At 41.3% G+C, this 16,020-nt stretch overlaps 1 protein-coding gene across 1 annotated transcript; it reads left to right on the forward strand.

Moving 5' to 3' along the window:
- The first annotated feature begins 432 nt into the window (after window positions 1-432).
- smarcd1 (SWI/SNF related, matrix associated, actin dependent regulator of chromatin, subfamily d, member 1) lies at window positions 433-14,320 on the forward strand. Its single transcript, XM_047583162.1, has 13 exons — window positions 433-673; window positions 3,874-4,052; window positions 4,564-4,606; window positions 5,824-5,946; window positions 6,365-6,487; window positions 6,587-6,703; window positions 7,273-7,374; window positions 7,473-7,634; window positions 8,374-8,471; window positions 8,633-8,768; window positions 10,262-10,384; window positions 11,440-11,541; window positions 12,841-14,320. The coding sequence occupies exons 1-13, from the start codon at window positions 476-478 to the stop codon at window positions 12,892-12,894; spliced, it is 1,560 nt and encodes a 519-aa protein (XP_047439118.1). The 5' UTR covers window positions 433-475; the 3' UTR covers window positions 12,895-14,320.
- The last annotated feature ends 1,700 nt before the right edge of the window (window positions 14,321-16,020 follow it).

The following is a 16,020-nucleotide window of genomic DNA, read 5'->3' on the forward strand; positions in this document are numbered from 1 at the left end:
AAACTACTAAAAACAACGGGAGTAGATAAGCTGCAGTTTTTGTATTGCGATTGTGCAACTCAGTATCATTATATTTGTTGTGTGTGTGTGTTTTATTTCAAGTGATGAAGCTGTTTTCTATAAATACAGTACACTTTATCAGGTTGACTATTATGTTACATATATATGAAGATCCAGGACCTATCAAAAAAAAAGTGAAATTTCACAGTTTGGGATGAATAAAGTAAATATCTATCTATCTATCTATCTATCTATCTATCTATCTATCTATCTATCTATCTATCTATCTATCTATCTATCTATCTAACTAACTCATGGGCCATTTGCCAAACATTTGCTGCAGTACCTCCATCTATCAGAGGGCGGCACTGTGCAATCTTGAACGCGCCACCGCCTAAAACCTCGCTCTCGCTCTCGCTCTAGCTCTCGCGGTAGCTCCGCGCCTCCACCGGCGGCGGCGACATTCAGAGAGGAGATGGCGGCCAGAGGGGGGTTCCAGTCGGCACCGACGGCTGGTGGTGGTGGTGGAGGCGGAGGAGCAATGGGACCTGGACCTCCGGTACCGGGCGCAGGACCGGGCATGGGCCCGGGGACTCCGTCTGGGAGAATGGGACCTTCGTCGGCCGCGCAGAACCACATGTACCGCTCCCCGATGCCCGGGCCGGGCTACCCGGTGAGATATGGCTCCATCTTAGCCAGTCCGCTAGAAAGAACAAAGCCTCTGGCCGCTGCTTTGTCACCGATGGCTAACGTGGACGCCGCCGTCTCCGGTGCGATCCACGTCTCACACTAACCGACAGCCCGGTCGAGAAGCGGCCGCTGCAAAGAACCTTTAAACCAGGCACTTTTAGGGACTGACGGAGAGTTTGTTAGTTGTTTGGATCTGCTAACCCTCCCGCCTGCTAACGTTGAGGGTAGCTAGCAGCTAGCCTAGCCTGCTAACTGCTAATCACTCTGTTTAGGACACTTTTCTACTATAAGACACACAAAGAGTGCTCGAATAGGTTGGAAACCGCTTTAATTTAGTGAGCCTCTAATGCCTCAAAGCCGAACTTCGATAAGTTCAGACAAATGTTGAATTCAAAAGTTGTTCAGCTAAGTCTACTTTTGAATGAATAGGCTACATCAACACCGGTTTGTATCAGAGCTAGTTGTTAAAAGAAATAAACACGAGAGCTTCGAGCTGCTATCAGGCTGCACCACATGAACCGTGGGTGCACTTTATTGCGTCCCAAACAGATTTCCTAAATTGCACAGGTTTGGTAAAATCACTATCAGCTGACTAGCTATCAAACTGTATTATACAACAAAGTAAGTGGACCGAGGCGGTCACTCTGCAGACTTTTAAATCGTGCAAGTGCAGTAATCCCATAACTGTGCTCGTGGATTCCCCGTTTGTGGGCAAATGGGTAAATATTTGGGCAAACTCGTAATTTGTTGGCTAATTATAGATGCAGCAGGAAATGAGTCTGTCGCTATTTTTTTTTTCTTATTTTGCATAATTTACATTTCTTCGTCATACATGTTGTGGGAGGTTTAGTTGTGTCACTTTGGTTTGTGAAAAATTGTAACCGTAACTTTTGTACTAATTTCTACAGAAAGATGTGCAGATTAATCAAAGATGTAAACGATCTTCAGCAGCAGCACCATTAACTATTAGAACCAGGACTTTTAGAATATGATTTTCTTTAGTCCCTGTTTTCACCCTTAAACTCTGGGGTCCAGGTAAAGCTGCTGTGTCACCAGCACCGGTATCAGTTTAATCTTCTCTTCACAAAGAGAAAATCTACGGTTTAGTGACTGAAAAGTGGTGTGAAAATATCCATGAGTTTATTTTTGTCCGTCTAAAATGATACAATGCACCAAATCTTATGTAGTAAACAGGTATAAGCTGCTGTTTGTTTCCTTGATGTAATACATTTTTACTACATTGTAAACACGTTTTACTCTTATGCAAATTTGTAATCACATTGCAAACAAAACATAAACTAAACATAAAAAAAAATCTGCTCAACATTTTTACTTTAAGACTCATCCTTTATGTCGTCTTCCACAAAAGAAGTTAAAGTAACAATTAAAAACCTCTTAAAGTTGCGGCTGCTCTGTCTCTCCTCAATGAAAGTCCAGTAAAGAAGTGGTTCTTTTCAAAAGTCAAACTGCTGGGTACAAAATATGTCCTGCTCGTTGTGTTACAGAATCAAGGTCCATGTGTCAAACTAAGATTCAAGGCGAATGCAGACAAACGTTCCAACACTTTACAGGCGGCGAACATAAAATCTCCTTTTTAGTATCAAACAAAACATCTTTTTTGAGTTAAGCAGGACTCGAACTGCTAAATGTTTTCAAACGCACAACTTCAGAGTTGTTACTGCATTTTCCTTCAGAGAGCAAAGCACACCCTAAAGTGGGATTATATCTTTGATCTCTGTTGTTTTTTTACTGAACATTTTATTATGTCATTTCCAACTGATGTGCTGTTTCTTAGGGTGTTTGTATTCGAAATCACGATAGCAGCGGCGAATCATTTATTACTTTTTCTAGTGTCTGCTGCTTAGCTACTGCCGTCTCCTAGCACAGTTCATTGAAAGTATGTCACATCTTTTTCTCCTCAAACGTCCTTGGCTGCTTTCACTCACACAAGCAGCCTTTCACAACACAGTCAGGGAGGCTTCATACTCTGAATACTGCAGATCTCTGCTTGTTCTCAGGCAAACCAAGGTTGCACTGATGTATAGTGTAAAAAAGCATTAACTGATCGACACACAGTTCCCTTTCTGCCTACACTGCGCTGTGTGGAAAAGGCAGAGCCCATTCATCTGGCCTTTATTGTTGAGGAGTCTGTGTCCGTCACTCAAGTCGTCCTCCCCTCACACCCTCCGGCAGAGGGGATAGCTTGTTTCGCCTTCATCTGTCTCATTTGTTGTACTGACTTCTGGAGGAAAAGCTGCTATCAGCGATTTGCTATTTATCTGCAGTTCTCGCCTGCACTCATGCAGTCAAATACGAGAAGTCGCCTGTTTGAGTTCTTAGCACAAGGCTTGGTGAGTAAGGCTGCGGTGGTCGTTTCGTGTTTACCTTTCTGAAACAGGCGTGCAAAACGTTATTGTGTTAAATTAGTTTTCATTTTAGAATCGGTACATTTGCATAAGGAGGCGCGCTGCTAAGGATTTTCCCGCATATTTAGTTACGTTACCGCACGGTTTTTGTTTTAATCGTGTGCTTTATCGAAAATGTCGCGTTACGCAGTGTGAGTATGGACCAAAGTGGATTAATTGTATAATTTGTTGTCCTCGAATGCCTTTTCAAAGCATTCATCACGCTGGCCTTGAACATCCAGTCTGTGTGCTTTGCGGCTTGAACTTCACTCCTACACACCAGCTCACAAGTCACAAAGTCAGATAGAAATACAGACGTTATTAATTCGTTATGTTGCTGGTTTGATGCCGTAACTGGCTCCACCAATCCACTTACAAGGTTATCGATGGGCACAGATTTCACCTAGTCGGGTTTACTTCCTCTGAACCCGTCACCTTTGGGGTTATAACGGACGAGTCAAATGACTGAGATATCACCTTATTAATTTTTACTGACAAACTAAATCTCATTAAATCCAATTTTAAATCCTGGGAGCTCAGAAATATTGTGAACAAGAACTCACTCTGGTCCAGGGATTTATTTCATGGGGCAAAACTTTTTATTTTTGAGCTTTAAGCTGGTTTATTCACCCTAAAGGGCTCTACACAAAGCCTGCGCCGTAGTGTGTTAATCCAGTGTCAGAGTTTATACCTGTGGGCTGGTGTGATTACGCTGCCAGTCACCAACTAGTCAGCTTTTTAGTTTTAATCAATATTTTTTCCTTATCTTTCTCCTCAGAGACCAGGCATGCCTCCATCCAACCGTATGACCCCACAGGGACCAGCCATGGGCCCCCCAGGGTACGGGGGCAGCCCCGTCTCTCGCCCCGGGATGCCGGGGGTGATGGATCCGTCCCGCAAAAGACCGGCGCCCCAACAGATTCAGCAGGTTCAGCAGCAGCAGAACCGCAACCAGCAGTGAGTCCCCTCCCCAAACGCTCCCGGTTCACTTACAGCACGAGATCGATAGTTGAAGATGAAGTTTAATTCTGTTGCATTAATAGTTTTCTGTAATGATTTCAGCCTGTGAAGAAGAAGAATTAATGTCTTGATATGAGCAGGAGCCTAATCGATACTTTTGACTAACTAGCTGCCTGAGAAAGTACAAGCTGAAAAGAGAGAAGCCGCATGGATTTGGTGGGATGTTTGTATTTGGAGCCATGTGTGAATATTCAGCTTGGCCCAATAGTGTGTGTGTGTGTGTGTGTGTGTGTGTGTGTGTGTGTGTGTGTGTGTGTGTGTGTGTGTGTGTGTGTGTGTGTGTGTGTGTGTGTGTGTGTGTGTGTGTGTGTGTGTGTGTTTAGTATTGGACACTGCAAAACTTCACACCAAAGAATTTTAACCAACTCCTTTGTCTTCTTGTAAAGACCCTCCGAGCCACTGTGTCTCACCGACTAATTTATCTTGTTTTCATAATTTGTTTTCACAGCACAAAGAAAAAGAAGATGGCTGATAAAATTCTACCTCAGAGGGTGAGTATTAATCAAACCGCCGTGCATGGAAATCCATTAATTCTGGCTTTGGTTGTGTTGTCGAGATTACATTTGCCGTTCCATTTGAACTTTAATTTAAGTGGCCCTTTTAACAACTGCCCTTTGTTTAAAGTGCTGACTGCCTGCACCCTCCTAAAGATAAAAGGCGGCCTGACTCTCGTGCAGTGTTTGTGCATCATGAACTGAACCAAAATAGCCGCATCTTCTCCGAATTTAACTTTCATTTAGGTAATTTCTCCTTCATTGTGTTGTTATAATACTATTGTTAGCCACGTCCTTTTCGTCTATTTTTATGCTGTAAATTTGTACATTTAAACACCGTTCAGTCGTTTCCATAGAGAGAGAGAGACACATGCAGCTGCTGTACAGAGGTTATTGGTGCGGATGTTTGCGGCTCGTTGGCATTTTTGTTGTGGTCCATGTTTGGCAGTTTTTTCTTTTCACTAACCGCTGCCTCCTGCTAATTTTAGACAATGCTGTAACAAAGTTTTTTTATTTATTTATTTTTTTTTCTTCTGTCAAGTTCAGCTTTGTCACACACCAAGCCGGCCATTTTCTGCTGTTTGGCCACTAATGTTCTTGTCTTTCTGCTGCGTCTCGTACGACTGACGCCCAGTGAGACGTCTGTCACCAGCATTTCTACCTTTTAAACACAACAATGAACATTCACATACACAAATATCTAATGAATAAACTGTCAACCAACTGAAGTTAGTGTCCCAGCCTCCTAACTCATAGTACTTCCTCAGGTTTCCCTTTTTGAACCAGTTATGTAGACGACTTTCACCTGCCGGTATCTAGAGTCATTTCCTTTCATGAAGCCATGTGACAGAGCATAACTTTGGCCCAGACACTGTCACAGACGTCCTTCTTTCTCAATATTCTTTGATGTCTGTTGGTGTTTCTGTACCATTAGAGGGTTGTGCCTGGCACATATAGACTTGTTAAGGAAACACAGCCGTGATCACACACTCTCTGACTAGACATCATGTAGCAACACTACAGGCGTAAGGGGGATGTAGATAATCAGGGTTGTATCTGATCGATCGGTTCCTTTGTCAGGATCTGGCAGATAGGAAAAGAAGCACAAACTGGATCTTTCATATTGAGCAGCAGTGTCACATGTTCTGGTTATGTTCAGTTCAGTCCAGTTTCCATGACCGTAGTTTGCAGCTCATCATTTTGTCCTCTTTCAGATCAGGGAACTGGTCCCAGAGTCTCAGGCTTACATGGATCTGCTGGCTTTTGAGAGGAAGCTGGACCAGACCATCATGCGCAAGAGGCTGGACATTCAGGAGGCCCTCAAGAGGCCCATTAAGGTATGATTCAATTCAACCCGTCACTCCATATATCACTCCTGTTCACATTGAATTACCTCCCGTGCCATTCACATCCCCAGGGCTCATCTAATTACTCCTACACTTGACAGGTCTCTATGTAAAGCAATTTTTTTTTTCTGAACTCCACTTGATCGTCTGACAGATGTTTTATTATCATAAGCTGGTTGTCCTCTCTGTGTCCACAGTCAGAAACCATTACTCTGATGCTATCTTAGCTCACGCAGCATGCAATCACAGCGGAGCTAATCTAATCTTTGCCTGCAATATAGTTTATCCACTCAGACAGATATTTGAGGATTTCAAAAGTGTTTGTTCACTTCAAACTGAAGGTTGTTCACTACTGCTGCTGATCAGTTTGGACGTGAATTTGAATCTTGTTATTACTGTTATTTTCCAGCAAAAGAGGAAGCTGCGGATCTTTATATCCAACACCTTTAACCCTGCAAAACCTGATGCAGAGGATGGAGAAGGAACTGTTGCATCATGGGAGCTTCGTGTTGAGGGGCGTCTGCTGGAAGATGTAAGCTTTAAACAGTAGAAACTAAATGTTACCCTTTTTAGATGATTCATTTTTTTTTTTATCATGCAAATACAATAAATCATTTTATTTTGTTTGCAGACGGCTGTGTCCAAGTATGAAGCCACCAAACAGAAGAGGAAGTTCTCTTCATTCTTCAAGTCCCTGGTGATCGAGCTGGACAAAGACCTGTACGGTCCAGATAATCACCTCGTGGAAGTAAGATCATTTGTTTAACTCGGATTATACACGGCAAAACATTAGGTACACTAGCGACTGTTTATGTTGAGACAGCATCAGAAAGTTGAGGTGATGTAGCCGTGTGATCATAATGAAGACTGTAGTTCAACTTCAATTAAGCTCAAAGATGTGTCTGACATTTAGCTTAGCCCAGTGACACAGTAGCTTAGTTGATGCATAAATTACAGCTGTTATACAGCTGGATGGAGTGTGAGGGTATGAAAGTCGTCCTGTAGCATTTACGGCCTCTAGTGTTCGGTGTAGTGGATGGGATGGATTGTCCATGATGAATCAACATTTAACCTCAGTGGAGCTAAAACTTACTGTGAGATAGTTTTATTTATTATTTTTACTAGTGTACCCAGTGAGGGTAATAAGTGTGTTTTTGCCTTTTTCTGTGAAAAGACCAGTGTTCAAAGTGTCATTTGTTTCAGATGAGCAGATTATTTTGCATTGTTGCTGTGACATTTGAAGAAAATAGGATTAATTTATAAACCAATCTGTAAATGTTCCGCTTGTTTACTGAGGTGTTCCCTGTTTCGTTTTAGTGGCACAGGACCGCCACCACCCAGGAGACGGACGGTTTCCAGGTGAAGAGGCCAGGTGACGTGGGAGTCCGTTGCACCGTTCTGCTCATGCTTGATTATCAGGTAACGGCTCAGGAGTTTACTCCGCTTGCTTTTCAAACCCGTTTCCCATCATCTTACTTTTGTCAGCGCTCCGGTTCTTCACTCTGTTTATTTTACAGCCCCCTCAGTTCAAGCTGGACCCACGACTGGCTCGCATGTTGGGGATCCACACCCAGACCAGACCCGTCATCATTCAGGCCCTGTGGCAGTACGTCAAGACCCACAAACTCCAAGACCCGCATGAGCGCGAGTTCATCAACTGTGACAAATACCTGCAGCAGGTGAGTTGAGTTTTCACAGATTTGATTATATTAAAATTTCATGGGAAAACTCTGAGGCACCAACGAGCCCTCGTCATCGCACAAATTATAGTTCGTACTTGGAGCTGAAGGGATGGACTCATATTTGTCCTTGGGAACTCTTGTTCTTGATGTTCCTCAGTATGTCTGTCTCTTTGTCCTTGTATGGACTCACGTTTTCTTTCAGGCTATTTCTTTCCCTTCCAAGATAAACAGGGGATTCGCGAAGGTTAAAGTTGAATTTCTAAGCAGCTGAATTGTGAAATAAATGTTTTATATGGTTACTGCGATGCTCGTATTTCACTGTAACTTCATTCGGGATGTGGAAAAAGTGGAATAATGTTAGAGCTGAGGACTAATGATTCGCTCTAGATGCAGATAGAAAAATCAAAACACTTCAGGAGGAAATTATTCAGACCAGGGACGATGAACACAAAAGCAGCAAAGGGTTAAACTTGTGAGGAATATTCAGCACAAATGAACAAAAGTCGATAGTCATTAAATAGACAATAAGATTTTATAAAATAGTATTGCATTTTCCTCATAATACAATTTCACAGTGTCTGGTAAATGAGGTCGTGTTATTTCTATGTGACCAAATGCAAGAATGGTTCATATTAGCTTCAGCCCAACCAGTGTTTCCTAGCTAACACACACACATCCATCAAAAAGTTTTAAATGAACTACGGTGCAATAACTGGAGTTTGGCTTCATTTTTCAGATCTTTGAGACCCAGAGAATGAAGTTTTCTGAGATCCCGCAGCGTTTGCATGCACTCCTGATGCCTCCGGAGCCCATCATCATCAACCACGTGATCAGGTGCTGAAAAAAAAAACGCTGATCAAAATAGCTGCTTTTTTATTTTTTTATTTTTTTAATAAAAATAGTAAAAGTGAAAGTACTTAACCTGTGACATTTCCATACTATGAATCCATCTTGGTTTATTATTTGCTGAGGTAACGTAACCACTGTGTCAACAGTGTGGACCCCAATGACCAGAAGAAGACTGCTTGCTATGACATTGATGTGGAGGTGGACGACACGCTCAAGACTCAGATGAACTCCTTCCTGCTCTCCACAGCGAGTCAGCAGGAAATCGCTGGACTGGACAACAAGGTACAGACAATCCGTGATTGCTTTTGTCCAGAGAGATTTAGACAAGAGCTGTTTATCCAAGGTGGGAGCAGTGTTTCCTGTTTCCTAGAGGGGTTTTTTCTGGCTTTGATATTCTGCTAAGTCGACTTGCTATGTAGAGCACAGAATACGTCTTGTCAGTTTTCCACATGAGAGCTTCTCTCCGCTGTAACCACTCTAGGACTGTTTTAAAAGAAAAGTGAATATACTTTTTTTTCTCATCTTTGCCCACTTACACTCAACCATCGGTGCTGCTTTTCCCTCGTTTTGTGATCCTGCTGAGGCCAATTTCACACACATTTACTCCCTGAAGTAGCCGCCTGGGTATTACGGTTTTCTCCCCACCCAGGTCTGAGGTCGGCCGGGTCTTCTTGACCTCCTGCTGGCAGCCGTTACCTTGGCTGGAGGGACTGTAATCACATTGATAAGGCACAAAGCCGTTCTGCCAGAAGACCTCCCTCTGTGTAGTCTTTGTCCTGACACAACGCAACAATGTAAACACGGGGGGATTGTTTACAGTTTACAGGCGCCATTCATTTTGTTACTTTTTGGTATCTGAGGATTACACCCTGTTCCTGGCGGCCGGCGCAACCTGTCTTAATTTTTCTTAGCGCCTGTAGAGTATTTACACACTCTGAGGGATCATATAAAACAGGGACGAGGCCTGTTTGAACATTTTCCAAAACAGAACCTTTTCAGATTTAATGGAGAGCAGAACAGTTGATTTATATTGGAAACAAACCATTAAAATTCACTTTTCCTTGCAAAACAAAGGCAACGGCAATGTCATGCTATTACTTCTCTACTATCAACACCAATTAATATGTATTAAAGCTACAAATAGCCCAAAATAATTAGAAAAAGGACCTTTAACAAATATGTAGAATGTGTTTTTCTTCCTCCAAAAATAATGTTTAACATTTTACTCACTAGTAGTTGTCTTCTTCCCTGCCCTTGTACATTTTACATTATTTTCTAGACCACAGTCAGAGGCATATGTGTCACCTTACTCTGCAGTTTACCTGTAAATACAGGCCAATTTACCTGCAAGATTAATTACACGTTATTAGACATTTTTAATTACTTCACCACAGGAAAATGACCTCCGCGTCAACTACATCTGTATTATATGTTTTTGAACGTATCAATTGGAAGAAATAAGCAAGAAAAATACTATATTATACTAAAACACAATTGCCATTATTTTCAGCACTGTCAAACATTTGATGACAAGGACGTCATCAAGTGTCAGAGCAACTGTGTAATTCCAGCTCTACAAATGCTAATAGATTTTGTGGCGGCATTAAATAGTCATTACGTCTCAGTCTAACGCAGTTTTGATTTGAGGGATTCTTTGATAGAAAATGTTTATTAATGAGACACCTGTCCTCAGCCTTCTGGTCCATTAGCCGCTTCAAATTAAAGATTGCTTTCAAGTGATGCCCCCCCTCTTCTGTGATCTCGACTCTTCTCAGATCCATGAAACCATCGAGACCATCAACCAGCTGAAGACCCAGAGGGAGTTCATGCTGAGTTTCGCCAGAGATCCTCAGGGCTTTATCAACGACTGGCTGCAGTCCCAGTGCAGAGACCTCAAGGTGAGTTTGTCCGGCGTGGCCTTAGACTGGACCTTATTCTGAGCTTTAAGCTCTCTTATCTGGACCCAGTGTCACGGCTGATGCTGCACCTTCAGCACACATCACCAATGTTGTCGACATAGGATGTGGCATGTGTGTTTTTTGCTTCAGGAAAACATTTTTAGTCTCTCTAAAAGTTTCCAATATAAACATGCGGTTCTGGTGTCTGTCTTGTCGGATGAATGGCGTGCTGAGTAAGCCCGACTTCCAAAAGAAATCCCTCGTGGATCAGAAAGATGCAGCAGCAACAGTAGCTGTGTCTCCACAGACGATAACTTCAAATGATCAGAACGCTGCTCAGCAGAAAGACGGGTTGAGTTTCTCGTGACTCTGCAGCTTCTGTTGCCAAACATTGTCATTCTTACTTCTGCTCCATAGTGCAGCTTCACAGTTTTTATCTCTGTCTGCCGCTCCATAAAATATTTATTTATACTGAGGAAGAGTGACTCCTTCTTTTGTTCTCTTTTTCTAAGGAATATTTTTGATTTAATTCTTGTAAAATAAAAAAAAAGTGACCTGGCAAACTGTAAAAAAAAAAAAAAAAAAAAACTTATTTGAATGCATCAACTGCAAAAACAAACGTTATCTGAAGTAGAAATAAAATGATGTCGACTCCAGAGATTCAAGAGGTGACACCTGGAAAAAACGAGAACAAATCGACAAAGCTGCAGTAATGTGCGGCTTTTGGTCACGTTTGAATCGAATAGTATTTGTCACACCAGCTCCGAACATGAGGCTCATGCTGCTCGATCGGGTGTAACACGGGAGGCCGGAGCAGAGCGTGAAACATTTAATGACACGTCTGACTGGCTGGACGCTGTGAGTCCAGGAACTGCCTCCAGCTGTCGTCCACCTGCAGCATTTGTTCAGCAAAATCTGCGTAAAATTGAACCTCTAGAGCGTCTGCTGGTTATTCTCACCTCAGCAGTCCAGTCCTTTTGATGAAGACCCAGCGCTTCTTAATTATCAGCTGCTTGAGATTTGGTTTGGCCCAATAACATTTTCTCTGTTAACAGACCATGACAGATGTGGTGGGAAACCCAGAAGAGGAGCGTAGAGCGGAGTTTTACTACCAGCCGTGGGCTCAGGAGGCGGTCTGTCGCTACTTCTACTCCAAGGTAAAACTTATTGTTTTTTTTTTTATTCTCGTCTTTTTATTCTTCGACCCATGTCTTGTTCTCTCTGTTTGTATCCTGTCAACAAGGTTGTACAGGTGTAGACATTCACCGTCCACAGAGGATGAATCGTAAATGGCTTTGGTGATGACGGCTCCCTGCTAATTAGGTTTTAAACTGATTGTCAGAAATGAGTTGAAAACGTCCATTATTTCTAGACACGATAACATAAATCCCAGATTTTCGCTTTAATATTTAACAACAAAACCAGCAAATTGTCACATTTGAGAATCAGGCATCTCATTAAGTATGAAACTATAAATTTACTATTCAAAAAGTTCCTAATTGATTGTAATTGTTGAATGACTAATGAAGAGGTTGAGTTATGACATATAACATGACGGCGATGACACAGTGAGTGTGTTAGCCACCCAGCGTTAGCATGTAGCTGTGTTTTCAGTTGGTACAGAGGCTAATGTTACATGACAAGAGACAAAGGTTAGAAACCAGTGAAGTGTCACGAGCTGAAGTGTTGCTCAAGAACTCGATTCATTAAGAGACGTTTCAGTCTTAAAATAATTTTGCTTGGTTATGAAAGAGATTTTCACACAACTAATGACATTAATTTTGGGTGATTTGTGGTATTTCCACAATGTTTTACCCCTAGTTTCACATTTAGCGTGAGGACATTTATCAGCTTTAAGGGCTGACGATGCTCAGAGTTGTAGCTTCTGTCGGGTTTTGATTAGTCCCTCACAGGACTAATCTCTCATTGTGCACTTAGGATTTCATGAATCAATATTGGATCTTTAATTGGACACTGATTTAAATCTGAAAATATTTCAGACGTTTGATGGGTCGACTTGTAATTGAAGAGATGAAAAAGCGATGGTTGCACATCTTGACATATCGTGTCACCTCTGTCACAAGTGTCGGGGTTTGTTGCTTGAAATCTCAGGATTTCATCAAATATGAATGAATGAATTGTAGGTTGTTGCTCTGTGACTGGTTGTGTGGACACAGCATGTGACCAGTGGTTCTCAGGCGTTCATTGCCGTTATCCCTTTCTAATGAACTGATGAAACAAAAACACAGGATTGGTTGACCGTGTCGTTGGGGCACTGAATAAAAAGTGATCTTGACTTTAGTTTGTAGAATTCCACATAATGTCAAGTTTGTAGCTTCAAATAAATTAACTCTGTTTGTCCTCTGCCTGGTAGTTGGAGTGCATCATATATTTTGTTGTTTCATTTATTCCCAGTTTGTCTCATAACGTTGCGTCTTTGTGAAATGATCTTTCAGGTCCAGCAGAGGCGGCAGGAGCTGGAGCAGGCGCTGGGCATCAGGAACACCTAAACACACACACACACACACACACACACGTGCAGCAGGAAATGAGAAGAAACCAGTAATATGTGTGTGAGATGTTCACTGACTTTCTGACAAACGTAGAGAGACGTAGATGTTAGAAGGTTTCACCGTCATATAGGATGTCCGTTTTTGTTTGGTCTTCACCCTGCAGCTTGACTGCAGTTTGGTTTCATTTTTGTAGGTTTTCCTCACACCAGAGCTCCTTGAGCACATTTTTTTTTTTTATTTCATTATCATTTCTCCTGCATGTCTAAGGCTTACCTCGATGCATTCCTTTCATTTTGATACACTGTTTTCACACAAAAGTACAGATTGTACAGAAATGAAAAGCAGAGGGAAAATTGTGCCTGGATGCGATGCATTAAGTCCCTGGAACAAAAACAACACCCCACATCATCTGGAATGTGTCGAGTCCACTGTGGCTCTTTTGTTCCCCCACACTTTTTTTTTTTTTTATATTTTATTTTAAAGTTAAATTTGATATTTTTGATTCCTGGCGCAGCCCGCAGACTCTCGCCCGTTGATTTGAATATTGATTGTGATTGTGTTTGTAATCAGTCGGGCTGTTCACGTGTCACTGTGTGTTAGGTTTTGACAGTTTGAAGCACAGAGAGATGTTTTAAAGCTCAACCAATCATAGCAGAATATACATTGTTGTGGCAAAGCGGTTATCGTTTGTTAAGGGTGCCATTTAGTATGATGTTTTTTTTTTCTCCTTTTTGTTATTATCAATGCTCCTTGTTTTAATAATATGTATTATATCCGTACTTGTCTTGTTAGCTAGTACAGATTATCATGGAAGTAGCTAGTCTGAGTACCTCTAGTCTAATATAGTTTTGTAAATACTGAGCAGAAAAAAAAACTGATGGATGTGAAGTAAACTCGTATCACTTATCTTGGCCGATCTTTTTCTCGAGTCTTTGTCTACGCTCAGATAGTTGAACCAGTATTTATATTATGAATCGGCCCCCGCTCTCAGTGACTTAACTCCACGTGAAGGCCGCAGTCTGCAGGACCGCGCCGGCAGATTTTTAGAGTTTAAACTTCTGCGCTTTTGGTTATGTGCATTTGAATTCTGAGCAGAGAAGCCGTAAACAACGAGTTGTAGCTTCTTTGTACACTGACTGAAGACTGGACCTCTTTGGTCTAAGTGGTCACTTCCCTGTTGGAGGTTGAGATGAGGGTCCTGGCCGAAATTTGTTGCTCATTTTATTAACGAATTGCAAGAATACACTAACGAGGGTTTGGACAGGTGAATGATTTGACGTGAACGCTGGAGAACTTCTGCAGCGTGAAAAACAACACAACACTGGGGGAGGGGCTGTAGAGTTATATGAATCTGCAGACTTTTTCATGGACCAAACCTATTTTTCTGTATGTTCTTATGTTATAATAAAGGATATGTAAAATATTTGTGTGTCTGTGGTTTTTAAGATGTAGATAATCCAAGGATCCCCAAATTGATGAGAGATTAAGTGGAATTAGTGTTGGGGTTATATCTACTATATTAGACTCAGCCTAGTGCTATTTATCTAAGCTATTGAGATAATACACAGGTTCAAATATTCTTTTTTTTTCTTTTTTTTTTCAAGTGTGCAATAAGGTTGTCATGCAACTGCTGTGAACATAAACATATGTGTGTGTGACATTAAAAGATAAAATGAAACAAAGCAAAGCATTTTGGCATCAGTAGTTGGCTGATTGGAACGAGCTGCACTGTTAGCTTCTCTTCTCTTAATAATGCAGAGTGCTTCTTGATTTCACCTGGGGACTGAACAGGCTCTTGCGGGGAACCTGACATAGTCAGCGTGTCATATGTGGCCTCGTGACTGGCTGAGCAGCGATGGGGGCGGGGCCTATTGTCTACGGAAGTTTAGATTGACAGGTCTGGGCTGGTGTGGTGCTGTGTGAAACGGTGCGCTGCTGTATCACGGAATGAGTTAAGTGATGACTGAAAGATGAAGTCCTCCATTTATCCCTCTACTGAAATATGTTGGTTTCATGTGAATGTGTATTTAAAGAAATTCACATTTGTGGGGGAAAATTGAAGAAAATCAATCAAAAGTGCCTAATCAACCAAAGATTTTTTCAACCCCCCCCCCCCCACCCTCCTTGCAGTACCTCCGCGGACCCCCTAGGGGTCGCAGACCCCCTGTTGAAGACCAATGCTTGTCTTCAATGGGGTGTCAGTCATCAGGTCATTTACTGCAGTAAAAGTATGTTAATATAAAAACACAACAAACACTACTCATGAGAGGCAACAAACTTTTTTAGGTATTTACTTTGAAATGGTGCATCTTCTAACATCCATTCATACAGCAGCATGTTACTGTTGTTACTGTTGTAGAAGATGAGAAATTAATTGAGATATTCATTATTTTAAGTCTCGGGAAAACTTACAGTGCTGCCTCACAACCGTGAAGGGTAATTTCTTGGTTGAGTTCAGACGTTTGTAAACCACTGGTTTGATATGTGATGCTGTACTGTGATTCATTAATATTTTGTAACCTCATAATTTGAATGATAATTTAAGTAAAAAAAAAAGTACATTTAGACAAGATGTTAAATTAAAAATACAAATTGAAAGTGGCGCGTTTGTCTTTTGAATCTGAAAATGATTTAGTTACATCAGTGAGTGTAATAAAAAAAAAAGTTATGGGTCAACTGTTATGTGGACATCGAACAGACTTTAGACTTTAAATGAATACCCATATACTTATGTACATATTACAACTTTTTATACATTTAGGTAGTTGTAGTAGTAGTAATAGTAGTTGTTGTAGTAGTATTTATTCTCCTATGTGCAGTATCTCTAAAAGTCCAATTAAAGTAACTAAATAAGATGTTTCCTTTAGAGAAGGTATAACTAAGTAGTGTAATATAAACTTTTGCATTGTAGTTGAATCAGTGAGTATCTAATGTAATAAAACAATAAAATGCAGAGGGACTAATAATAATTTGCTTGATAAAAGAGCAGTAGACCCCTTTTGTGCTAAATTTTTCCACTGCAGTCCAGACTAAAAGAGGACATGCGCAGTTTAAACATCTTAAAGTGAAAGGAGCAGATGTTCGGCTAAAAGGTTTAAGGTTTCATAACTTAGAAATATAAGT

This window comes from Mugil cephalus, chromosome 4 (assembly GCF_022458985.1).
Source record: "Mugil cephalus isolate CIBA_MC_2020 chromosome 4, CIBA_Mcephalus_1.1, whole genome shotgun sequence".
Taxonomy (NCBI): domain Eukaryota; kingdom Metazoa; phylum Chordata; class Actinopteri; order Mugiliformes; family Mugilidae; genus Mugil; species Mugil cephalus.